At 48.1% G+C, this 25,091-nt stretch overlaps 8 protein-coding genes across 8 annotated transcripts; 4 read left to right on the top strand and 4 right to left on the bottom strand.

Moving 5' to 3' along the window:
- Positions 1-1,982: 1,982 nt before the first annotated feature.
- Positions 1,983-5,220, bottom strand: SUB2 (Suppressor of the cold-sensitive snRNP biogenesis mutant brr1-1). The gene is made up of 5 exons (XM_018274061.2): positions 4,098-5,220; positions 3,189-3,599; positions 2,779-3,139; positions 2,471-2,728; positions 1,983-2,413 (listed from the first exon to the last, which is right to left on the bottom strand). The coding sequence occupies exons 1-5, from the start codon at positions 4,333-4,335 to the stop codon at positions 2,365-2,367; spliced, it is 1,317 nt and encodes a 438-aa protein (XP_018131405.1). The 5' UTR covers positions 4,336-5,220; the 3' UTR covers positions 1,983-2,364.
- VE01_04589 (uncharacterized protein) lies at positions 4,445-5,344 on the top strand. The gene has a single exon (XM_018274060.2). The coding sequence runs from the start codon at positions 4,715-4,717 to the stop codon at positions 5,237-5,239; it is 525 nt and encodes a 174-aa protein (XP_018131328.1). The 5' UTR covers positions 4,445-4,714; the 3' UTR covers positions 5,240-5,344.
- Positions 5,345-5,726: 382 nt separating this feature from the next.
- ACU9 (Malate synthase, glyoxysomal) lies at positions 5,727-9,218 on the top strand. The gene is made up of 2 exons (XM_018274058.2): positions 5,727-7,762; positions 7,822-9,218. The coding sequence occupies exons 1-2, from the start codon at positions 7,402-7,404 to the stop codon at positions 9,087-9,089; spliced, it is 1,629 nt and encodes a 542-aa protein (XP_018131332.1). The 5' UTR covers positions 5,727-7,401; the 3' UTR covers positions 9,090-9,218.
- On the bottom strand, positions 6,010-6,602 carry VE01_04588 (uncharacterized protein; the record flags this gene model as incomplete). The annotated part of the gene is made up of 3 exons (XM_018274059.2): positions 6,407-6,602; positions 6,089-6,193; positions 6,010-6,033 (listed from the first exon to the last, which is right to left on the bottom strand). Exons 1-3 carry the CDS (start codon positions 6,464-6,466, stop codon positions 6,010-6,012), a joined length of 189 nt encoding a protein of 62 aa, XP_018131327.1. The 5' UTR covers positions 6,467-6,602.
- Positions 9,219-9,704: 486 nt separating the features above from the next.
- Positions 9,705-10,972, top strand: VE01_04586 (uncharacterized protein). Its single transcript, XM_018274057.2, has 2 exons — positions 9,705-10,593; positions 10,650-10,972. The coding sequence occupies exons 1-2, from the start codon at positions 10,103-10,105 to the stop codon at positions 10,759-10,761; spliced, it is 603 nt and encodes a 200-aa protein (XP_018131331.1). The 5' UTR covers positions 9,705-10,102; the 3' UTR covers positions 10,762-10,972.
- A 527-nt stretch (positions 10,973-11,499) lies between these two features.
- On the bottom strand, positions 11,500-15,052 carry VE01_04585 (uncharacterized protein). Its single transcript, XM_018274056.2, has 4 exons — positions 13,188-15,052; positions 12,439-13,126; positions 12,149-12,385; positions 11,500-12,098 (listed from the first exon to the last, which is right to left on the bottom strand). The coding sequence occupies exons 1-4, from the start codon at positions 13,371-13,373 to the stop codon at positions 11,623-11,625; spliced, it is 1,587 nt and encodes a 528-aa protein (XP_018131330.1). The 5' UTR covers positions 13,374-15,052; the 3' UTR covers positions 11,500-11,622.
- VE01_04584 (uncharacterized protein) lies at positions 14,991-15,656 on the top strand (the record flags this gene model as incomplete). Its single annotated transcript, XM_018274055.2, has 3 exons — positions 14,991-15,059; positions 15,171-15,292; positions 15,360-15,656. 3 exons carry the CDS (start codon positions 14,991-14,993, stop codon positions 15,439-15,441), a joined length of 273 nt encoding a protein of 90 aa, XP_018131329.1. The 3' UTR covers positions 15,442-15,656.
- A 176-nt stretch (positions 15,657-15,832) lies between these two features.
- On the bottom strand, positions 15,833-19,137 carry VE01_04583 (uncharacterized protein). The gene is made up of 3 exons (XM_018274054.2): positions 18,939-19,137; positions 17,986-18,324; positions 15,833-17,935 (listed from the first exon to the last, which is right to left on the bottom strand). Exons 2-3 carry the CDS (start codon positions 18,278-18,280, stop codon positions 16,440-16,442), a joined length of 1,791 nt encoding a protein of 596 aa, XP_018131336.1. The 5' UTR covers positions 18,281-18,324; positions 18,939-19,137; the 3' UTR covers positions 15,833-16,439.
- Positions 19,138-25,091: the final 5,954 nt, after the last annotated feature.

Below are 25,091 nucleotides of genomic sequence, written 5' to 3'. Positions count from 1 at the left end.
AACACAAAAACTCAACCCCCCCCCTTTTAAAATGGTCGACCAAGCCACCATCCTTTCCCCATCACCCCTTCGGCCTTACTACTCCCCTCTGCATACTTTTATATTACCTTTCCGCCACTGAAGACACTCATCTAGCTCGATGTCGCGGATTGGACGGTCCTGCGCGATGAGGACGTGGATGCGTCTGGGGTAGGGGTAAATGGTGTGGCAGGGGGAATGTTGTATAACCTCGCCAGCGCGACTCCCACGAGTGAGTCGGAGTCCAAGGTTGAGGCGGAGAGGTGGTTGGTTAAGAGTAGACGAAGGGGGTTCATACTGCTGATCATGAGCATGAGGCTGTTGATAGGGGGAAGGAGTTTTGGGGGAGAAGGGGGTTAAGGCCGACAAAAAAAACAGCCAGGATTGTTAGGGAAAGCAATGAAGTCCTCCATGATCTCGGGACTGGTGCTGGCGAAATGGGACAGTGGCACTTGCACGCACATGAAAATCGCAATATATTCATTCAAAACGGGCCATTATTGGTGAGATTTTATTACGGCAACATTGTGAGATGAGACGGAGTTGGGAACACAAATAGGTTGGGTTCAGTATATTCTGTTTGAAATTTATTGCACGATTTAACGATATAAAGATATAATATTATTACCAATATAGCTAGATCTACTATTCATTGACTTCTTGATATCCTCCCCTTCTTGCTCTCAGATGGATGAAGCGCCAGTCTTGCACATTGCTACACCAAAAATTGGTGGTCCTTCGCAAAAGCCCCTAAACTGAGAAACAAATTCACCATCGCAGCACAAAATAGTATCGTTAAGGACAAAATTGTTTCCAACCCTTGTACCTGCTGTGCCCAATTCTTCTAGTAAATCAGCAACTTTCTTGTCGTCGTAGTTGTCGTCTGCGTTGCTGGTGCATGTCCCGACATCCCCCTTTGCGCCCCGCGAGCCTACGAGTGTCACACTACCGCCGAGGACGGTGTGGAAAAGGCAGAGCCCAATCGAAATCGAATACAGAGACACCCGCATTTTGAGTGAGGAATGCGCTGTGCGAGTTTTATAATTAAGGGTTGTAGATGGCGTTAAATGTGGGAAAGTTTGAGAATCATACTTTTTTGTAGTTTGTTTTGGTTTATAATACTTAACAACTACCAAGGGACTTTTATCCTATATTTATAGTAAATTTGAAGCAACACTTGCCCTAACCTCAATCTATAAATTTAAGATCTGTTTTAGCTCAATTAAAACAAAATCACTCCTTACCTACGGTTAGAGGCGAGTATCACATCGTATGCTAACCTAATTCGCGAAGCTGAGTCTGTTATAGTCTATGATTATAACCGTATCCAAGTTATCACAAGTAGGCATTCACCTACCAATCTTGTCTTCCTGCAACAGCAATGAGCCCTAGAATACAGTAACTAGGCAAGAGTTTAATGTGTGCAGAGTTGACCCAGTTGATAAAGAAGTGGCGTTTTTGCTCCTTGTGGTGGTAGTCCAGGCTGGCTAAACCATCCGTGTTAGGTTATCACAAACGTTTGTGCTGAGCTGAACTGAGACAGAGACTGGGGGCTGGTCGAAATGTAAACCTTTTCTTGAACTCTGTTGAGGTCAGCCACTGTACGACGGTGAACAATATCATCGAACAAATGACATATGGGTGGTTGGTAAATTAACAAATACTACTAGATGTGTGGAGATTTGAAGGATAGGCTGAGAATATGTGCCTGGGTGATTTACATGAAAAGGGGCTGGGATTGGATCGGGTTGGGCATCTATCTCGGGATAGGAGACGGCGGGAGGCTGTATACGGTATATCGAAGATTAGGAATGGAAAGGCCGGATGGGATGGGTTGTCTCTATAGCTTGAAATCTTGAGAGTAGCTGGAGATGGCATTGCAGGCACTGACCGATGATTGCCATGGCGGCAAGAAAAGCCACACGAGAACTGGCTGCATTGCATGCATATGCACATGCGCCTCCCTCCTGTCATCACATCACTTAAACCACGCGTTAGTCACGACGACACCGGCAAACACGGCCTTCAACAAGGAACAGAGCTTTCAAAAAAGAATCACAAGTTTTTTTTTAATATCTTGGTAAAACACAAGACAAGACAAGACAAGAAATTTACCCTCCCCCCTCGCCTAGTCCATCCAGTAGTAGTCCCATGAAAAAAAAAACACAAAAGTTGCCAAGCGCGTAAAACTTCCTACTCCAGGTCCGTCACTAGGCTAACTAGGGCCCGTAAAACTGCGTGGCTACCCATCCCTTCAGCGCTCAACCGGTAGGTGCTGAGAGCGCGAGATAGGGGACTTTGCAAGAGTTGAGAGAGGCCCGACGGGAAAAGTGCGGGGTAATGCACCTAACTCGCCATGTAGGTGCTGGCGTCGATACCACCCTCTGGGAACTCACTGTAAGGGGTTAGAATTTTGTTTATGTATAAATCTCACTAGGAAGGTGTAACTTACGGAAGGGCAACCTCGAAGCGCTTCTCAATATCCTTCAGGACCTGCTGGTCGGGCTCGCTGCTCACGAAGGAGATGGAGACACCCTTGGATCCGAAACGGCCGGCACGACCCACACGATGGAGGTAGGAGTCGGCGTCACCGGGGAGATCGTAGTTGATGGCAAGGTTGATACGCTCGATATCAATACCACGTCCGAAGACGTCAGTAGCGACACAGATACGCTTGTTGAACTCCTTGAACTCAGTGTAGCGCTTGATACTAGGATATTGTTAGATGCATGAAGGATAAAGGGGCTAGAAAGTACAAACCGCTCTTCTTGGCTGACACCGGAGTGAACTGCGATAGACGGGAAGTTACACTCGCGGAGGAGCTTGTCGAGCTCAGTGGCACGCAGGGTGCTCTTGACAAAGATGATGACCTGGTTAAACTGCATATCGTCAAGAAGCTCATTGAGCTTGCGGTTCTTCTCCTTCTCATCAAGCTTGATATAGTACTGCTGAAGACCGTGCAGGGTGAGTTTGGTGTCGTCATCAACGTAAATCTCAAGGGGGTTCTGCATGAACTTCTTGCAGATCGGGCGGACTTCCTGGGACAGGGTGGCGCTGAACATCATGACTTGCTTCTGGGTTGGCGTGGCGCGGAAGATCTCCTGGACGTCGCGGCGCATGTCTGGAAGAGGAGTCAGTACCTCTGACTTTAGTGAGGAAATATACCATACCAATCTGGTCGAGCATCTTGTCACACTCATCGAGGACGAAGACCTTGACGCTTCCGAGGCGGAGGTGCTTGTCACGGACCAAGGCGTTCAAACGACCGGGGGTGGCGACGATGATGTGCGGGTGGGTGTCCTTGTTCTTCAGGATCTCGGCGTCCTTCTGGATCGGGGTTCCACCGTAGAAGACAGCGGTCTTGACCTCTGGCATATACTTGCTGAATCTGGCGTATTCGTTCTTGATCTGGTAGGCCAACTCGCGAGTGTGGCACATGACGAGAACTGAGCACTCTCCGGAAACCGGCTCGACTTGTTGGAGGGTGGTCAGGACAAACACGGCAGTCTTACCAAGACCGGACTTGGCCTGGCAGAGAACGTCGGTTCCGAGAATTGCCTGAGGGATACACACTTGCTGGACTGTAGAATAAAGCGGGCCGAGTCAGATATAGTTTTCTCAAAATGAGTAGGATGTGTACGATCGCAGCGTCCGTCCATCATCGCAGCATCACCAAATAGCCAAAGCTTAACGTTCGCGACGGCCTCGTCTGGGCTCGATCTGTTCATGCCATAGTCGGGATATATGATATCCTGAGATTTCGCTCAAATATAAATATCCCTTGGAAGTCATAGATTCGCAAGCGAGTCGATCCTGGAGTCTCTTCGTGATGCCAGTTTTATATCTCCCACCACGACACTCTCCATCCGCACGTTGCACATGCAACCCCCAAGTTTGCTTTCGAGAAAACCTCGGAAAGATTCTCAAGAATTTGAGATAGGCCATTGGCAGAGACATCCAGGATCGCTCGTGTTGTTGGACGCTCCTCCAGCGTGATTTGGTTGTTCTTTTTGCTTGCGAGATGGACGGACGGACGGTTCAAGAAGGGTAACGACGAAGCTTAGGGATGAAAAACTAACCCTCCGATGGATGCTCGAAACCGCAATCAGTGATGGCCCGGAGAAGCTCTGGCTTCAGCAGGAAGTCGCGGAAACCGGTCGCGTGGATGCCGACGTATGATCCCTTCTTGTCGGGGTTACCTCCAGATACGGTCAGATCGCCCTCCTTGGCCTCTCCATTTCCGGCAGCAGCTGGCGCTGTGGTCTTTGTCTCAAGCTCATCATCGGAGTAATCAATGAGATCTTCTTCGGTAGACATGATGTGTGGTGGTTACGACCGGAGTCGAAGGTGTGGCAAGGTTGGTTTCGATGTTCAATCGCGACCTCTATGGAAGGTCTTGGAACAAGGCGATATGCGAAACTGCTATGCCAGTTATATGGGACGTATGTTCTATGACGCGAAATTGATGCCGATGGTCCCGATCTATAAAGTGGTCGAGGTTCGAATTCGATAGAATGGGGTTCAGGTGAGGTTGTTATTGATGTTGGCGAGAGGACCGTGTTCTTTGACAGGCAACCGAATCGAATTGTGCGCTAACACGCTAGGCCAGGTACAGCTAGCTCGGATGCGGCTCAACTTGGCACCGTAATTTATATATCTACGAGGGAACTTTCTCAAATTCAATTGGAACGATATTATGGCTAAAGCAAAGCAGGCAAAGGGGGCCAACGTGCCTCACAAGGCTCTGCATAGCAGGCTGTCTTATTTATACCAGGCGGCTACCTATCTATCAGCCCAGGAGAAGCCCTCCACAGCTCCAGCTATTCCTACCCCTCCACCAGTTCCCTCTCAACCCCACCTACAAAATGCTAGCAATGAAAGCAGCCACAACCAAGCACCAGCTGAGCCCCAGCCAGCCTCTTCTCAATTTCTCACGAGAGTACTACTTTCCGACCTCCGCACCGTCTCAATGAAAATGCAGATCCGCCTATCTCCAGGCATGAAACACACGATATGCAAACGCTGCGACGCGCTCGTACAAGACGGCTCGACCTGCGTGACCAAGATCGAGAACAAAAGCAAAAATGGCAGGAAACCCTGGGCTGATGTGCTGGTACGCACGTGCGGCAACTGTGGCTGCGAGAAGCGATTCCCCGTCAATGTGGAGAGGCAACCGCGGCGGCCGAACCGGGTGTCTAAAGCTACGACCCAAGTCGGCTGAGAGGATGCCAAGGGGATGTTTGATACAGGATCAAATACCCAGGAAATACGATTACTGTCCGATTATCGGCCGCGCCAGCTATGAGATGCCCTCGGAGGTTGACCTCCGCAAGGTTTCCCGAAGGAGTCACCGTATGAGTCTTACGGCGACTCATACGGTGACTCCTTCGGGAAACCGACTGATGGAAGCCAGTCAGCATTCTCAATCAGCTGTGCAGAAGAGTAAGATGTCAGGCTGACAAAAGAGTGTGCCACAAAGGTACTGCTCAAAGCCGCCCAACTGGCTCAGCCACTGGATTGTAAAGGTGACGTTGGTTTGGCTGGCATGACAGCCACCGCTGAAACTATGGGATGGGGGGCGGGGGTGTGATAGGGATGGTTGCCCCAGATATACACTGCATGCATTAAAAGCCATAGGCTCTCAGATGTCGTTGAAGTATAGTCTCATAGAAATGAAATAAGACAGCTTCAAAACATAACTCGTTATCATAGCCTGCTCGTTGCACATGATTTCGTCACTGTCTCCAGAGCAAATCAGAAGTCCACAAAATGGAGGGAGCTCAATGTCATTGTCAAGCAGAAGCAAGAACGATTCGTCCGATGTACAAATGCGCCTATGGTATGCGTCCCATCCTCCACAGACAATCGGCGCCATCCAGGAGCGACAAAACTCCACTCCTAAAACCACCGTCCATCTGATCCGGGCACATCCTCCACAATTTCCGTGTGCAAGACTTCCCCAGCTATCCCGTCCCGTCCATGACTGGTCGTTTAGGCAGTTGGGTTGGGGTTCATCTGCGCGCAGGTCAGTATTTGGGTTCGCGGTCGTAAGGACAGAGGTTTGACAAACCTTCCTCTTTCCTCCGGTGAGGGTGACGTTGACGAAACGGCGGGTGTACTGAATGCGCTTCTTGGCACGGCCCTTAGGGGTCTTCTTCTTCTCTTGCGGCTCGACCTATCGTAGAATATCAGCGTCCGGTTCGAATATTCGTGTCGTAGTCCATCCATAATATCGTCGAAGCTCCCGAAGTTGTCGCGCTCAAATCGCTGACATGTCCCGTCGTCACAGAAAACGTGTCGTCGATTGAGCCCTTCGAGCGAGCTTCGCCGTTCCTCCCAACCCTCATTTCCATCCTCCAAAGCAACGCAGTTTCAGAGATCATCGTACCTTTGGTGTCTGAGACTTGACCTTTCCGGCACGTGCGAGGGATCCGTGGACTTTTCCCATGATGGCGGTTTATCGATTTCGTGGATGAGATCGACTGTTGATGGCGTTGCGATGGAAAGTTGTCGTCGTCGAGGTTCCAGTGACTCTCTCTGCACGCCTCTCGCTTAACGCTCCTTCTTGGTTCGGTTGATAGGGTTTACAATTTTCAAACCCCGTTAAGTCACATGACTGGTTTATGTGCTTACTCATGAATTAGTCATAATGTATCACATGATCTTCATCACATGATGTGACTAACAATTGAGCCTCGGTATATCACGGGGTGCGGGATAGGTTGGCGTCGGGGAAAATCGGTCTTACGATAAGGTTGAGGGTGCCGAGGTACGGATCCCTGCCGATAACGATCCTATCGTCATTCAAGGACAAAGGCAGCTGTATCTAAATTGTAGATATACAGAATCTTCAACATATCGTTCATTGTTGCGCCTCGAAAGACTCACGATTCTCTCAGAAATGGTGTATTGCAGATCGGCTTCTACGTAGAACTGATGCATGGGTAGTTATCAGTTTATCTTATGACGTAGCGCGGGACTCGAACTGCGATGATTGCAAAGTTGCAAGCCGAAGCCGCCTCCAATTGAGCTTCCCCACACTATCACAAGCGAATCCGATGTATGCAAAGACCTGGACCACCCTCCTACCTCCGTATACGCTCGGAGACATGGGTGGACATGAGTGGTTTGTACTGTAGATTTTAAAAAGATGCCGAATATCAAGGAGCCGTTTCCTCTTTTGTACCACTTGTGGCCACTCATATAGCCGTAATATCAAAATCGTCACCATTTTGGTACCGGAGCGCTCGCGGACTTCCTCACCCGTTCTCCAAGTCACTCTCCCCATATATGCATTGAGTTTCCCCTCATATATCTTGCCTTCCCCGCCGAGGTATACCATAAACTTCATCACCGCAAATCTATACACATATTTTCGCAAAGATGGCTAGCATTGATTCTATCATCCAGGGTGTCAACATCACTGGCACCATCAACGAGTCCAACAAGAAGATTCTCACCAAAGATGCCATCGCTTTCCTTGCCCTCCTCCACAGATCCTTCGACCCAAGGAGGAAAGAGCTTCTCCACCGCCGTGTGATCAGGCAAGCAGAGCTTGACAGGGGCGCTCTCCCAGATTTCCTCCCAGAGACCAAGCACATCAGAGACGATGCGACATGGAGGGCAGCAGTGCCAGCACCAGGGTTGGCTGACCGCAGAGTTGAGATCACTGGCCCAACTGACAGGAAAATGATCATCAACGCCTTGAACTCGAATGTCTGGACTTATATGGCCGATTTGGAAGGTATGTAGCCCCAGCTATTCCCGATGCCAAGTTGCGAGACTAACATGCTTTGTTCTCAGATTCCAGCGCCCCAACCTGGGCCAACATGATCGGTGGCCAGGTCAACCTCTACGATGCCATCCGCAGGCAGGTGGACTTCAAGCTCGGCGGAAAGGAGTACAAGCTCCGCACCGACCGCGCCCTGCCCACTCTGATCGTCAGGCCGAGAGGATGGCACTTGGAGGAGAAGCACTTCACCGTTGACGGTGAGCCCATCTCGGGATCCCTCTTCGACTTCGGTCTTTACTTCTTCCACAACGCCAAGGAGCTCGTCAAGCGTGGCCATGGACCATACTTCTACCTCCCAAAGCTGGAGTCTCATCTCGAGGCCCGCCTGTGGAATGACGTCTTCAACCTTGCCCAAGATAAGATCGGCATGTCGAGAGGCACCATCCGTGGTACCGTTCTCATCGAGACCATCCTGGCCGCCTTCGAGATGGACGAGATCATCTTCGAGTTGAGGGATCACAGCTCCGGACTTAACTGCGGACGCTGGGATTATATCTTCAGCGTGATCAAGAAGTTCCGCCAGAACCCCAACTTCATCCTCCCCGACCGTTCGGCCGTCACCATGACCGTCCCATTCATGGACGCCTACGTCAAGCTCCTCATCCAGACCTGCCACAAGCGCCAGGTTGCCGCCATGGGAGGAATGGCCGCCCAGATCCCTATCAAGGACGACAAGGCCGCCAACGACAAGGCCATGGAGGGTGTCTACGCCGACAAGCTCCGCGAGGTCAAGGCCGGCCACGACGGAACCTGGGTTGCTCACCCCGCCCTCGCATCCATCGCATCCGAGGTCTTCAACAAGCACATGCCCACACCCAACCAGTACTTCGTCCGCCGCGAGGATGTCAAGATCACCGCCAACGACCTGCTCAACATGAACGTCCCCGGCCAAATCACCGAGGAGGGTATCCGCAAGAACCTGAACATCGGTCTCGGATACATGGAGGGATGGCTCCGTGGCGTTGGCTGTGTCCCCATCAACTACCTGATGGAGGATGCCGCTACCGCCGAGGTCAGCCGCAGTCAGCTGTGGCAGTGGGTTCGCCACGGTGTCTCCACCGCTGATGGCAAGAAGGTTGACAAGGCGTACGCGCTCAAGCTTCTCAAGGAGCAGACCGAGGAGCTGGCCTCCAAGGCATCGAAGGGCAACAAGTACCACCTCGCGGCACAGTACTTCGCTGGCCAGGTTACTGGTGAGGACTACGCCGACTTCTTGACCTCGTTGCTCTACAACGAGATCACCAGCGTGGGCACGGGATCGCCAGCTTCCAAGTTGTAGATTGTTACCGGCATCGTGATGACGCCTGGGGACAACCTAGCGCGTCTGTATTTGTTTATGACCTGCTTTCCAGCGATGATATCTGTAGGAACAGTCTTGATAGGAGACGGAGATGGAGCGCTCTTGGGAATTATTTAAAATAGTTTGAAATATATCCTATGATCAAGAACGATAGTTACACTTACTTGCCTTACCTGCTGCTAACTGTCCTCGTGAGCCTAGAGGCGATATGTAGCGGTGTCAATCGCTCTTTCCGTATTTGTTGAAAGTTCACATCAATCGCTCTTTCCATATTCATAGTAAGGGATGATCAATCGCTCCTTCCATATTCATTATAAGGGTCATATCAATCGCTCTTTCCGTATTCATTGTAAGGTTCATAGCTGTAGAACTTAATCCATCATCCACCAAGAACCGTGCTTTTGATATAACCCCTCTTCCCCTCCGCTCCGCCCCTCCTCGCGCCAAGCCTTGCGGCTCCCCCTTGGCGCACACCCGCCGCCAAATTCCCGCCCTGATGCACGCCCCTTCCGCCCCGCCCACAACAATCCCGCTCCTCCCATTGGATACTAAGTGAGCACATTTGCGAGAGATACACTTTGCACAACCACCGCACAAAGACGTAAGGGTAGCGTAGGCCATGCGACGGCGCCATGGCCGGTCCCACGAAGGTAGGTCGTGGTCAAGGGGAGAGGGTTTATCGTCTCACGTTTTCCTTTTCTCCTTCTGATTATATTCTGCTCGTACGGTTTATTAAGACATTTCTGCAACCCATTAAGACATTTCTGCAACCCTCCCCTCCCCCTACATAAGCGAGTTGAGCACGTTTTGGAGCGCAATCTTGCTCACACAGCAGCTTTATAAGGAACGGCGGACTCTGGAAAGTTGGTGGTTACTGGACTAGACCGATCAAAGACTCGAGCTCGAATACCTCATACGAATCAGCAAAGTCGCAGCAGGAATCGACGGACCGAATCTTCCTCCAATTCAACCCACAGCGGAAATCAGCGACAATGGCGGACAACCCCTTCGCGACTGGCACCCCCACCTCCTCCTCCTCCGGCGACATGTCCGGCATGGACATGTCCCACGGCTCCTCCTCCACCATGTCGATGGTCATGACCTTCCAAAACGACCCCTCCACGCCCCTCTTCAGCACCGCATGGACCCCCACAGGCACCGGCTCCTACGCGGGGACCTGCATCTTCCTCATCATCCTCGCTGTCCTCTTCCGGATCCTATTAGCCCTCAAGGCGCGCCAAGAAGCTCGCTGGCTCGATGCTGAGATGCACCGCCGCTATGTCGCGGTTGCGGGGAAGCCGGGTCTGAAGGAGACGGTTGCGCTGCATAAGGATGCGAAGGCCGTGGTGCTGAGTGAGAATGGGGTGGAGGAGGAGGTTGTGGTTGTGCAGCGGAAGGGAGAGATGACGAGACCGTGGAGGGTGAGCGTTGATCCGTTGAGGGCGGTGGTGGATACGGTTATTGCGGGCGTGGGATACTTACTGTATGTGTCACTCTTTCCCACTCATGTGATTGTGGATTGATACTAACGGATCGCAGAATGTTGGCGGTTATGACCATGAACGTGGGATATTTCCTCTCCGTCCTCGCCGGCGTATTCCTGGGTAGCTTAGCGATAGGGCGGTACACCACGAACTACGAGGGCCATTGAGTGAAGGCTGAAAACGGGCTGCTTGGGCGTTAGGATACAGACATTCGGGTCGGCGTTAATGGGATAACCTACCTGCATGCCACACACGGCCTGGCTAGGCTATGGCATGTATGGGTTGTTATACGAGATATGATATACGAATACCACCTGTAGCGGATAGAAATCCATTAATATATATTCCACTTTTACATCCATCAGCAAGAATTTGGTGGTGGCCGACATGTAACTTCCTAATGGGCGATGGAGACGTATAATGCCGTTGTAACCTGCCGCGTTTTGTCTCCTGGGTTCCTGGTAAAAAGTTTGAGTCTCGAAATCCTACGCGCGTCGCCGCACTGTTTAATAGTTCAGTTTTTTAGATGCCCTTCGCCATGTTTTGTTATTTTTGTCTTAGTTCGGTTTAGTTCTAGATGTGGGAGTAGACGGTAAGATGATCGACACCGTAGGAATGGGACGGCAGAGCAGTGGAGGCACGCTATCAATAGAGTACGCGGCAGGTGAATACCGACCACTGTACGCGTATTAGCGGAAGAAAGTAGCTGTAGTCGTCATCAACGGCAAGGAGAATCGTATTCGGTGTTAGAAAGTCCTGCAAATGCAGACGACTACGAGTCCATGTAGCTGCAAGTCTATTTTATTTGGAAATAAGCCATTGATCACTAAGATCTGTTGTCACAACAGTGAGAGTGAAACAATGCAGCCAGAAGATACCGTGTGGAAAATATCATCATTTTCATTGCATCGTTTAAATCGAAATGCTAGATAGATCAGACCACACATCCGTAGATTCCCAGGTCTCTGCCTGCGTAAAACGCGCCGCATACAATTCCCAAATTCAAACATATCCAAAATCCCCTCCACCTACACGCACTCCTCGCTCCTCAACTTCCTAAACTCCAACACCGCCTGCATATTCGGCACACACGCACTCTCCTTAATAAAGCTCGGCGGCCTATCTCCCCCCTCCCTCTTCGTATCCCCCTTCAACCTCACATCCCAATTCCTCAACAACTCAATAAGCACAACCTTAATCTCATTACTAGCAAAGAACCTCCCCGGACACGCATGAATCCCGTGACCGAAGGACAAACTATCCTCCCCCGTCGTGACGAACTGGTGACGATTCTCCTTGCCGGGCATCTCGCGCAGCTTGTAGAAGCGCAGGCCGTCGAAGACGGAGGGCGGGGCGTAGGAGGCGGGGTTGTATTCGGGTGAGAAGGTGGTGGTGCGGGTGGAGCGGTGGATGGCTTCGGAGGCGAAGGCGAAGCGCGTGTTGGTGGGGATAGTATGGCCGGTGGAGAGGGTAAGCGGGGCGGTGGTGACGCGCTGCATGGAGGCTGGGGGTTTTGTTAGAATGGGAGTGGTTTGAGAGGGTGGGGGGACAAACTGATGCCGGGAGGTGAGAGTCTTTGGCTTTCTTTGAGGAAGCTGTCGAGCTTGCGGAGCTTGGTGTAGGAGGACTTCTTTAGCTTCGTGAATCCATCGCCATCGATGTCGTAGCCGTCTTCGGCGAGGACCTCTTTGATCTCCTCACGGAGACCCTTGATGTACTCAGGACGTGCAGCGAGATCAAAGACCACTTGCGAGAGTGCCATAGAGCTGGTGTGAATAGCTGCAAATGATACTAGATAGGCGATTAGTAAACGGGCAGCCGGACGTGGGGGACAATATACTCACGGGACATCTGGGAGTTGGCCAAGTTCAGTGCGCTCGCGCGGTCCTTCTCAGCAGTGTACTTCAGAACCCATGAACAGAACGTTCCCTGCTGATCGTCGAATCCGTTCAACCCGGGTTTCTCACTGGCCTCCCTCTCGAGGAGATCATTAAGGAGAGGCTGCAACAAGTCCGCACCGTCCTGTCGGTGCTTCTTCAGGTCCTTGACTTCCTTTAGGTAGGGACCGACGATGTTGCGGATGTATGGGCTGTATCTTTTGCAGGCATCGGAGGCCTGGATGCAAGCCCACGTGTAGTTGATCGTTGCTTTCAGCCACGCTTCATCGCGGCTTAGAGGCCGACCAACGAAGACGCGGCCGCTGAGAAGAGCGACTATCCGGGTGAGCTTGAAATATACGGGCTGCGGCGTCCAGTCTTCGCATGGGCCAAATTCGGAGTTGATAGCATAGCGAGTCTCATCCTGGAGTCCATCGAGGACGCTGGCGAGGTGCCTGGTAAGGTCGATCTTAACGGCAGAGAGGATCTCATGTGATTCCTCGCCAATGCCAGTTACCTTGCTAGTAAACATATGCTGGACATCTTTCATGAATGATACTTTGTTTTCTGGTAGGGACTTGACTTCATTCACACATGCGTGTGGTAGAATAACCATCGGCGGGTTGGTTGGGAGGACAAACGGCGAATCGGGATACTTCATGGAGGTGTTAGCACCAATGCCCAATCCTGCGTCTGATAGCTCTGTGTAGACTTACCTTTGAGAAGCCCTCATCAAGAGCTCGATCATAGCCTAAGTCATCGCCCAGCTCGACAACAGGGAAGTTAAGCCGCTGCGGGCGCTGGACGAAATAGTATATGAGAGAGACGACGAGAAGAACGCATGCAAAACTTGCTGCAGCGGGGGACTCAGCCGCGAAGTCCTTGAGGGCATCGACAAACATGTTGAAAGGGTGTGAGTTGACCTTCTACACAACTGCAGATCTGTGTATATTTAATCTCCACCACAGCGTAGAGTAAAATAGAGTTTTATGGTAGGGCCAGCGGCCACGGGGCAAGATAAGGGATGAGCAAGAAAGTATGAGATGAGACACACAAGATCGATGACGAGGTGAGACAGAGAACAGGGACAATAGACGCTTCATAAGGAGACACATTGGATGTGCTGTTTAAATATGTCTTACCTCCCATCACTAATTGCCCAGACATCTTCCTCGCAAGAATGCGCCGATCAGGCAATGTCCGAGTACGAAATCCGCGACAGAGCAGCTTTGAACATCGTTGGTTTCATTTGGGCCAGATCTGCATGCCACACATGGTTCTCCATCCTAGAGTCGCCATCAGATGACGCTCTGCGGAGTAATAGCCCCGTCGAGAATGGCTCATCTACTAAGTAGGGATCCGCCGCGATATTCCTTTAGTGGACGTTGTGGGCGCTGCTAGTGCCCGGTGGCTGGCTTGGCCAGTGCAGTTCGTTCTGCGGAGGCACTTTAACCAAACAATACCTGCCCCCATTCGGATGAGATGGGCAATATGAGATGTTGTGTCACAAAATCCTGCTTTGCCTCCGTGGTCGTGTCAATATGTCAATATGTCTGTCTATATGTAAATATGTCTCAACCCCCCTTAGTTGACTCGGGCTGGCTCTCTCCCGAGAGGAGGCACAACATCGTCCACGCGAGACCAAGGAGGATAATATTTTCATAATTCCATAAATTATACAGGAAGACGGCAGGACGAGGTTCACATTGGTTCGGGGTGACACCGAATTTGTCCAGGCGGGGACGGTTTAGATAGAGTAGTCTAGATACCTGCGGTATATATTAGCCCGCATATCGATCGGCCGGCTCGTGCGAACCCGAATGCGAGTGCGAGGACGTTGCAGTATTACTGCACCTTCGTTTCTCAACGCATATCGGACTCGTCCCAGATCACCAGGCGGTCCGATGCATGTAACTCTCCTCGAAACGTCGTTGTGCAGCCAGTCGGAAGAGCAGCATTACGAGAGGGGTGCACGACATTGTCTAAAAGCACTCTAAACATAGAGTAGAGTAGAGTAGAGTATCGGTCTGCCGCGAGTTAGGAGCACGAGCACGAGCACGAGTAGTTTGTAGTACGCTGCTCGTACTCGTAATTCATGCTCGTATACTCATACGCCCATACTTCATTCTTGTGCTTCATATATCCGTTGCTTCAAACTCATCGTTTTGTACTTGTATAACTTGCCATCATGTCGGTACGCAACCAACAAGGCTACGAAGCTGAGAGGGGGCTAACCGAAGGTTACATGTCTGTCCCACTGCAGCATCCCGGGCCAGCTCCAAACCCCAAGCAAGCTCAACGCAACCCCTGCCGCCCCGCCAACGACGAACGACCACAAACATACCCACGCTCCAATCGCGTCCCAACCCCACATTGCACTGAACGAACTCTCGGAGTAAACAGTCGAGAGCCTCACGATCGCCGCCACCACTACCGTCAATATCATAGGCACGAACATTTAAAACCACATATCGAACACTTACGACGACGCGCACAGGGCACCCCAATCGAAGCAAGGAATGGCATCCTCCTCACGCGGGCCCCCGCGCCTGAGCACAGCACCCAGCAGCATCAAGCCGCGTCAACTCGTACGTCCCCCCCCCACCGCCCCGATCTTCCCCTCCGAACCCCCCCCGACTCGTCTGGAATGAGCGCGTAGTATTTAGCACTAGCATCTCGCTGACATTCCCGCGCCACAGTCCCACCTCCACGCGCAACTGGCGCAGCTGAGCGCCAACCTGGCGGATCTCGAGAATCTGGTGCGCATGACGAGTGTGCAGGCTGAGTGTGTACGGGGGCTGGGGGGGTGGCATGGGGGGTTGTGAGTTTTTCTATTTTCTTTGTTGGGGGGCGCAGGAGGCTGGAATGGGAGCTAATATAAGTGATAGATTTATGGCTGCCTCGAAGGTGTTGGGGGAGGAGACTGTGGCGGGGGGTGGACAGGAGGGGTCGCAGGCGGGGGATACGTGAGCGGGAGGGGATGGAAGGGATATTTCATACTCGAGTAAAGGGAGGGCCCGGGAGACTGGTTGACAATGAATAGAGGGATGGCTGTGCGACGCCGACGTGATGGGAGGTGTGTGAGCCACGGTGTATTTGATATCACAAAGTGGCGGTCAGGGATAGCTGAGCCCAGGGCGTGGGATGAATCATTACACAAGGGGCGGATGTTGGGGGTGCGGGAGAAACCATTGCCTACAGGGGGGCGAAATTGGGGGAGGGGTTGGTGGCAAATGGAGTTAAGATACCTGGGAGATTTGTGGGAGTTTTGTCAAGAAAGACACGGCATGTTCAGAAGCACACAGAATATTACAACGGAGTATTATCTTTGAAAGCCATGCATTCGCAACGCGATAATAAGCTATTCCTTCCACCCCACCCGCAACGTTTCTCTCTCCATTAGCGTCCAACACGTCGATCATTCCATGGCAACAAGCCATCAAGCACCCAAACGGCTCTCTTCGAGCAAAAACCAGGCAAACATGCATGAGGAACCGGGAAACCAAAGATGGAAGTAATGAAAAGCCCGAGGGTGCATAAATGTCTTGCACATGCAAGCTGTGTATCGCGGCGGACTCCGATGGCAACGTAATCGTTTTCGTAAATCGTTGCATTGTTGTAATCTGAGTATGTAGATAGAAAGGCGGTTATGTCGGATTTGCAAAAGCTAAACCAAAAAGCGGGAAAGTAGATTGGGTATGTGTCTATGGCTTTATGTGATTATTATTTGCAGAGTGCTGAAAAGATCAGGCGAAAGGAAAACCCTGTTCCAGGACTGGAAAGGAGTGCGAAAAACCGCGAAAAACCGCGGAAGATCGCGAAAGATTGCGGGATAGCGCAATGGACCGCGAGACAGCGCGAAGGCTCGCGATATAGCGCTTGGAGTCCATGAATATCATAGCTCGAATGTGGCTCATAACTTCGTAACTCCCAACAGCAGCGCAGGCTGAGATCAAAAGATCAACACCTTAATCTCTCGGCCGAACACGCCTCATACTAGGGGCAGCATTGCCATCAGATTCATGGAGACGCTTCCGAGGCTTGATCGTCTGTATCATCGGAGCCATCGGAGCCATCGGTGCCTCCCATCCAGGCTCCGGACTGAATACCCCGCCGTTCGTCATTATCGGACTGCCGTTCGCAATCGAAGCCGTCAAGGAGCTCATGCCCACTCTCCCTGACCGAGTGGACCTTACACCATCATTTTGATCTACTCCACGCATTGGCAGCGCGGATGACGCATCTGTATTTCTGCGTGCGGAGGTGCGTCGGCCCGCTTGATTATCGGGAGTGTCGCTATCGATTTCAATTGGAAGGTTTTCCTGTGGCACAGGAGCCGCCGCACGTCGTCTCGACGCCCCTGCTCCACCGCGGAGCTGGATCAAGTCGACATCGATGAATTGGTAGGAATCAGCCCAGCATGTGTTGTTCAGCCGCAGGTCTTTGTTCTTCTGACGGAGGTAGACGCGCATTTCCATGATGTCGCCTTGGAGCATCTGGTTAGTTCTATCGTCCATATGGCGGAGGAGCAAGATGGAGGTGGCGACAACCTCGAGCGGTGAAAAGGTCTTGACATGGGTGACCCCTCTGTTCCTTAGGCCCTCCGGAGCGGGTGCAAAGCAACTGTCCTTCTTGATCGCGAGTCCGGTGGGAGAACCCTTATCTGGCTCTGAGCACGATGCGATGAGCTCGGCATATTTGTCGAAAACCCTCTTGAACTTTCTCTTCACGCTTTCGTTTAGGGATGGCGTATCCATAAGAAGCTTTGTAAGGTTTGATGGGGTGGCTTGGTAAGTTGGCTTCCATCCTGCTCCTTCTCTGTTCTTTTTCTTGTCGCCGCTTGGAGACATGACTTCCATGATCTGGCAGAATATTGACATGATCTGACGGAAGCCCGAGGCCCTACTCTGTCTACCTAGAGATAGGACGGCTGGGTAATCGCTCTCATACTGCTTTGCGAAATTTGCCCATGGTGTCGACATGGCACGCATCTTTTCAGCTGGGGTAAGTGGCATCCCGCGTTGGACGAGCTGGAACATCGTCTCTTCAACAGAAGGCGTCAGTTTCTGGTATTCATAGCAGCAGAACATTCGTGACTCGAAAAACTTCTTTGTATTCAGCGGCAGGATATTGTGGTTTGATTGCTTTTCAACACCGCCGACCTTTGGGTGGCAGAAATACCACTTCTTCGGTGGATGCGACGAGTCAGACACCCCGATTTTGCCCTCCATGAATTTCTGAAGTGACGTGAGACGTTGCTTTCCATCAACACAAATCCGGCAATGTCGCATTACTTCTTCGCCGTTATCCGACGTCTCCCATTCTTCAAGCACGTTGAAGATTATGGGGGGAATGAAGTAGCCTTGCAGGACAGAGGCAATTAGGCCTGACGACCTCGTCTCATCCCAGACCACATCTCGCTGATACTCAGGGTCCAGCTTCAGGTATTTCGTCTTGCTCAAGTCTGCTTACGTGTCAGTATTACATGGAGTATGGATATGGCAAGGGACATACTATATAGACTCACGAGTGTACGCTGAACGATAAATGGGGATGCGACTTGGCGTATCTTGAAGTCGGCATCAGAGTACATAGGGACTCCATCAGCATCGGCAAGAAGCCCTTCTGCCTCATCGTCGACATCTTCGAAATCATCATCATCATTATCGCCAACGGCAGTGGGGCTCTCTACCCTCTCTGCTTTGACACGGACGCTTGGGTCATATTTGACTGGCGGGACGTAGTCATCTTGAGAGACCATCAAGGAAGATGACGGATTAGATGAGCTTAGGGGTCTTTGTGGCGGCATGGTTGGCCTTTGGGCACAGTTGTGCCTTCTGTCCCAAGACTGACCTGCTCATCCAAGTTAGCCATTGTATTGCAGGAGAATAAGCAAGAGTCGCTGTTATTTATGACCGATAATCTTAAATGTAAGATCTTCATCCCAGGAAAGAAGTAGGTGCTCCGACAAAGAGCACGTGAACAGGGTTGAAAAGAATACGCCTTGAACAAAGGGAGACGAAGCACCGACACAGCAGAGGGCTCGCATTTGGCCGCTAAGTGGATTGGTGCTTCATAAAAAAAGCCTTGAAAACAGAGCACTGAAAGAGACAAGTGAAGTCGAGTGCTGGTGTAAGGGATGCACACAGATGAGCCTGCGTGGTATCCCTACAAGCCATATCGAGGTTGACTTGGAAGGTGGATTGAACTGTAGAACCCAATGAAATTCATTTTCGAAACAGAGTGAAATCGCTCAGATAACCCACGGAGGGTCAGCCATAGCCCATTGGTTGCAGTTGTGTTGCAACCTACATACAAAATGATGTGAGGTTGTTGCCTCTGAGAGTCCGGAAGCCAGTAGCATGTGATGTGCTTTTGATCAATTTATAGTGCAGACCAAAAGTCCCCAAAGGGCTAGGCTACAAGGGCTTGAGGGTCAAGAAGTGAGGCATGGACTCTTGTCTTACCTATGGGGTTGTCTGCAGCAAGGTTGGTAGGAATACACTTCACCTTCTAGAGCAGTGGTGCAGTTGTGGTGCCTTGGTATAAATATAGGTGGAAGTAGAAAGTTATGTAAAAAGTAGTGTAGAAGGTGGTGTGCAAGAGGGTTGACACAAATGGTTGGGTAGAAAGCAGTGTAGCAGCTTTGTGGAATTTTAGATAAGGGTTAGCTGAGGATAAGGAAGGATAAGGAAGGAAGAAAGCCAAAAAATAAAAGTAGGGGCAAGAGCTAAGTATTTATAATACTTAGCCTTTACCCCTCTTTCTATAACTATGTAATGTAACATTACATTTTAATCTATAAAATAAGTACTAGAGGTAGTAATGTTTCATTTAAATCTAGAATATATATATAATAAGTACTAGAGGCTATAGCATTCTATTTTAATTTATAAAATCTATAACGTATTTCACAAGCGAATGAACAACCTAAGCGAGTGAACAACTAAAACACTAAAATTGACTATTACTACCTACTACTACACCACCACCCTACATAATAACCCTTATTCAATTGCAATTGATTCCTAGCGCCTCTCGCACGTACGAGCATTATGCCCTATATTACCACATGTGCCACATCGCCGCTGTCGGCCTATAGAACCCACCTGCCGAGTAGTCTCACTTACTACCTCCGTACGAACTTAAGCATTAACCTTAGCAGTCTAAAGGATATCCTCTGCATCTCGTACGGAGAGACTGCCCCCTTACATTATACGTCTCTTACGCTTCCTTTCCCTCCTCTTTTTCTGTTCATTTGCTGCTTATAGAGCCTTAACTTCTACCTTTAGTAGAATAGCAGAATGCATCATAACCTAAGCTCCCTTTATAAGCTAGCTTAGTGCATCATTAATTAAGCTAGGAGAGCTATTCTAATGTCGTACAACATAGTTCTTAATATGCTCTATTTAAAAATCAAGCTCCCTTATAGTTTAAGGAGTCTTTAAAGTCTAATTGCTACTCTTAACTATAGGAGGAGTTAGAGTTCTTAAGTGTAGATTTAAGTAAGAGAGAACATTCTACAGTTTATATGGAACTAGTCCTATAGCTTAGAACCTACTCTTAATGTTCTGCTCTATAAATGTAGCTTTAAATGCTTCTTTAAATGTAGAGAGAAACTCAAGCTTTATAATGTAGTTTAGCTAGTTCTATACAAAAGCTTTAATCTACTTTCTATACGAAAGCTTTAGTAGCGTAAAGCAGCTTACATTAAGAGGCTAAAGAATGTATAATGAGTGTAGTAGCATATAGAGGGTAATTATCTTCTATTCTATATAGTAGTGTTAAAATTAAGTAGAGAGGTAGCTCTTATGTCCGTTAAGAATAAGAAGGTAATAGGTGCTAATCATATAAGCATTTGTATGCTAATTAAAGTGCTAAATCTACTCGTACCTAATTAAATTTAAAGTCTACCTATTCTCACTTAGTGTAATTACCTAATCGTTTAGTAATCCTAAGTTCTTATACGAAGTAGAGAGGTGATTCTACGCTTTAAAAATAATAAACAGCAAGAGTGCCTATCTATACAAATTAACACCTTAAATAATTAATACCTACTCTCTATTTCTAGGCTATATAGTCTTTAGATAGCTCTTTGCTTCTAAGCTTATAACTACCTTTATAGTAGCAATAACTCCTATTATAAAACCTACTTCATTAAAGTTGTAGATATCCTACTCTAAGATTCTATATTTTGCAACTGTATTTCGTATAAGGGAGAACTACTCTTTAATTATCTTAGGATCTTTGCATTTTACTCGTTTATAATCGTACTTCTAACTAAACTTTGCTTTGATTTCTATACGATGCTTAATGAAGTTAGTAGTCTAGTTCTTCCTAATAGGGCTCTCGCCTCGTTTAGAGAGTAGTAGGTTGGCCATTTCTTATATAGCTTGTAGCTAAGGTGGAAATCCACGTAAATTAAGGTTAAGGATATACTAAACGAGAGCTGACTCTTCATACAGAGTCATCTTACGTAAGTTAGGAGTATAGTCGCGTTGCGAAGGCATGCCACAAAATCGTCGATATAGAGTTAAATATAGTACGTCATATGTTGTTGTAGCTGCCTAAACACTTTAAATATGCCCTTGTTTAATTGCTTGAATAGCTAGAACAATATTACCCTCTTAAATAGAGGGTATAGCTCGTTGTAGTAGTGACATTATAGTCTATTAGTTAGTTAACGCGTTTTAGTGTTTTAGTTGTTCACTCGCTTAGGTTGTTCATTCGCTTGTGAAATACGTTACTAGATATAATTATAGCATAAAGTAATATACATTTTTAACATTTTACATAATAAATTAATTAGAATTATAGCTTCTTTATTTTCTATGTCTACTATTTTCTATCGTTTTTAGTAATTAATAATTTTATAATACTCTAAATTTAGATGCTTCTAGTATAAGTACTATTATATGTATATATATATTATCTAACGTATTTCATAAGCGAATGAACAACCTAAGCGAGTGAACAACTAAAACACTAAAACGCGTCAACTAACTAATAGACTATAATGTCACTACTATAACGAGCTATACCCTCTATTTAAGAGGGTAATATTGTTCTAGCTATTTAAGCAATTAAACAAGGGCATATTTAAAGTATTTAGGCAGCTGCAACAACATATAACGTACTATATTCAACTCTATATTAACGATTTCGTAGCATGCCTTTATAACGCAACTGTACTCCTAACTCACGTAAGATGACTCTATACAAAGAGTTAGCTCTCGTTTAGTATATCCTTAACCTTAATTCACGTGGATTTCTACCCTAGCTGTAAGCTGTATAAGAAATGGCTAACCTACTACTCTCTAAACAAGGTAGGAGCCCTATTAGGAAGAACTAGACTACTAACTTCATTAAGCGTCATATGGAAATCAAAGCAAAGTTTAGTTAGAAGTACGATTATAAACGAGTAAAATGTGAAGATCCTAAGATAATTAAAGAGTAGTTCTCCCTTATACAAAATATAGTTGCAAAATACAGAATCTTAGAGTAGGATATCTATAACTTTAATAAAGCAGGTTTTATAATAGGAGTTATTGCTACTACAAAGGTAGTTATAAGCTTAGAAGCAAAGGGCCGTCTAAAGACTATATAGCCTAGAAATAGAGAGTAGGTGTTAATTATTTAAGGTGTTAATTCGTACGGATAGGCACTCCTGCCGTTTATTATTTTTAAGGCGTAGAATCACCTCTCTACTTAGTACGAGAACTTAGGATTACTAGACGATTAGGTGATTATACTAAGTAAGAATGGGTAGACTTTAAATTCAATTAGGTATAAGTAGATTTAGCACTTTAATTAGCATACAAATGCTCGTACAATTGGCACCTATTACCTTCTTATTCTTAATAGACATAAGAGCTACCTCTCTGCTTAATTTCAACACTACTATATAGAACAGAAGATAATTACCCTTTATATGCTACTACACTCGTTGCATATTCTTTAGCCTCTTAATGTAAGCTACTTTGCGCTACTAAAGCTTTCGTATAGAAAGTAGATTAAAGCTTTCGTATAGAACTAGCTAAACCACATCATAAAGCTTAAGTTTCTCTCTACATTTAAAGAAGCATTCTATAAGGACGTAGGGCACTATATTACAAGAAGTTGCATATAGGAGTGCAAGTTAGATAGTAGTCGGTGCAATCCTATAGGTCTACTACAAAGGATATAAAAAAGATGAAGGTGTAACCCTATATGGCTATTCCCTTAAAATACCTAAAGCTGCTCTAACTTAGCTAGCTCCCTGTTTGCCTAAGGCTTCCTTACGTTATGTGCCTAAGGCTGTTAGTCGCAACTAACCCATAACGGCCCTAAGTCTCGATGGCGCTACGTAACGGCTATAACTACCCTAAGTAAGGAGGCATCCTTATACTACCCCCTGCCTTTAGAAGGTGCTTTATCCTTAAAGCATATAAGCCTACACTGTATGTAAGTTGTTATATGGGTTGTGTGGTGTAGAGGAGGAATTAAGACTAAGGAGCAACTATAACGAGCCTTTGTGTAGGTTGCTAGGTAAGGTGTAGGCGTAAAGACTAGAATGCCCTTTGTTTGTTAAGAAGGCTAATGGTAGGCAGCCGTATAGGTAGTAGAAGTAGTCTAAATCCGTTTACGTAAGGTTGCGTCTTTGTTGTGTATGTGGCGATTAGTAGGCGAGGGTCTATATTAGTATTAAATAGAGTCTACGTAGTATGTATGTTGTTGTAGAATTTCAATGTAAAGGGGAAATTTAGCGCTAACCCGATTTAGACGGCTTTGTTATAAGCTAGAATATGAATTCGAGCTTCGCCTACAACTTGTTGTTTTCTTCATAACGACGCTAACCCCCCCCCTCCTAAGACTAGTAAGTGGCCCCTCTAATGGTATAGCTAGATACTAACAGGTTGTTTTTAGATATAAACACATAACGAACGATTTAGTAGGTGCTAGGACCGCGCTAGCGCAGTGGTGATAACTTAGGCTAGGCTAGGCTAATGGGAAATTGTAGATTTCTAATTTAAAGATGCCGGTTCCCCCTCCTCCTAGCGCCCTTACTATGGCTTTCTACTAGTAGTATATGCACTACGTGCGTGCTAAAGGGCGCAAGAAGGACGGAGATCCCGCTGTCTCGTGTATGTAGAGCTTAGAAAGCTCTAAGTATAAGCGCTACGTAGTCTAACACGTAACGTGTGTTCTAGTAGGTTCTCGTTTAGCTTTTAGCTTTATGGTTTGTCTTAGCTGCCCGTCGCTAACCTCTAGAGATAGATCTCCTAGTTCGCTAGCCTAGAGTACTAGAAGCTCCTAGCTGCTAAGGCAGCAACCCCTCCTGTCCCTGCTGCCATTAAGGCCGCTATAGCGGAGATTAGGTGTGTAGTTACATTAGCCACTGCTAATATGCTAAAGTTCCGCTCCCTAGCCGAGCTTTTAGCCTACATAGAGAGTTGCGCCCTCTACGCTGCCGTTAAGGACGGTCTAGAGGTAAGTTTTCCGTTTCCCTTATATGTTTTTAGTTCTTGCGCTAACGACCGTAGCGGGTCTGCTAGGCCGTGGCCGTTATAGGCTAGAAGTCGGCCTTAATCCTAGTGAACTAGGAGAAGGAGATCGCTGCCCTTAATGGGGTAGCTTCTATAGTAGATGTAGTAGGGGAGTTAGTAGAGAGGATCCCTAACGCCCTTACTACGGCGACGAAGGTAGGCGGTAGTAGGTAGAAGAAGAGGAAGAGGGGGGCGGAGGAGGTAGAGGGGGTAGAGGAGGAGGGGGTAGCCGTCGACCTTAGGTAATAGGCCCTATGTTAGAGGGAACTTAGGCGTAGTCTTTCGCGTAGGGTCACTTTAACCCTTCGTCTCTTATAGTGGTAGCTACTTGTTGTAACGCTAGTAAGACGTTTAGGAAGGGTAGCTTCTATAAGGGCTACGGCTCTAAGGGTGCCCTAGCTTAGAGGGTGTTTAGTTTAGTGTCGTAGGTAGTAACGACGCTGTTTTCCTCTGCTTTGCTATGCCTCTTATGATTATAGCTTAGTGTTACAGCCCTTAGGGAAACTATAGACTGTGTAGGTTTCTGATATTAGAACAGAGTATCTGCTGTCGGAAACTAGACAGCGTACGACCTTGTTAGGTCGAACGACTAAGCTGAGCGCTAGAACATTAGTGGCGCTAGACCCAATCGGGCCTAGGGACTGAGCTAGGCGCACGACCTAGGAGCGTAGGAACTAAGTAGCTCCTACGCCCCGCGGTCTTAAGAGTAGGGGACGTTGCGGGATTAGTTGGATCTAGAGACCTCTGGTCCTTAGACCTAATCATATTGCAAGACCCACGTGATGGATAACAACGATATGTTAGATATTTGTTATCTATGATATCTTCGATATCCTTTGGCACAACGCTACTATATAGGCAGATAGTTAGTTCTTAGATAGGAGCTTCGTGCTTAACTCAATATAGTATTTGTTATATACTATAACGTGTTTTACAAAAGCCTTTGTGTCTAATCCCCTACCTCCTCTATTAAGTAAACCAACGCAACGAAACCTCTGTGAGTCTTATAGTTTAAGACCTAGCGTTACACTTAGTTTGCCTATCTCCCATTCTGTAATCTAGCTAGGTAGGTCCTACAGCAGTCCTAGTAGGTTT

Source organism: Pseudogymnoascus verrucosus (assembly GCF_001662655.1).
Source record: "Pseudogymnoascus verrucosus strain UAMH 10579 unplaced genomic scaffold scaffold_16, whole genome shotgun sequence".
In the NCBI taxonomy this organism is placed as follows: Eukaryota; Fungi; Ascomycota; class Leotiomycetes; order Thelebolales; family Thelebolaceae; genus Pseudogymnoascus; species Pseudogymnoascus verrucosus.
The sequence above is the reverse complement of the archived record's forward strand: the minus strand, read 5'-3'. Positions and strand labels throughout refer to the sequence as shown.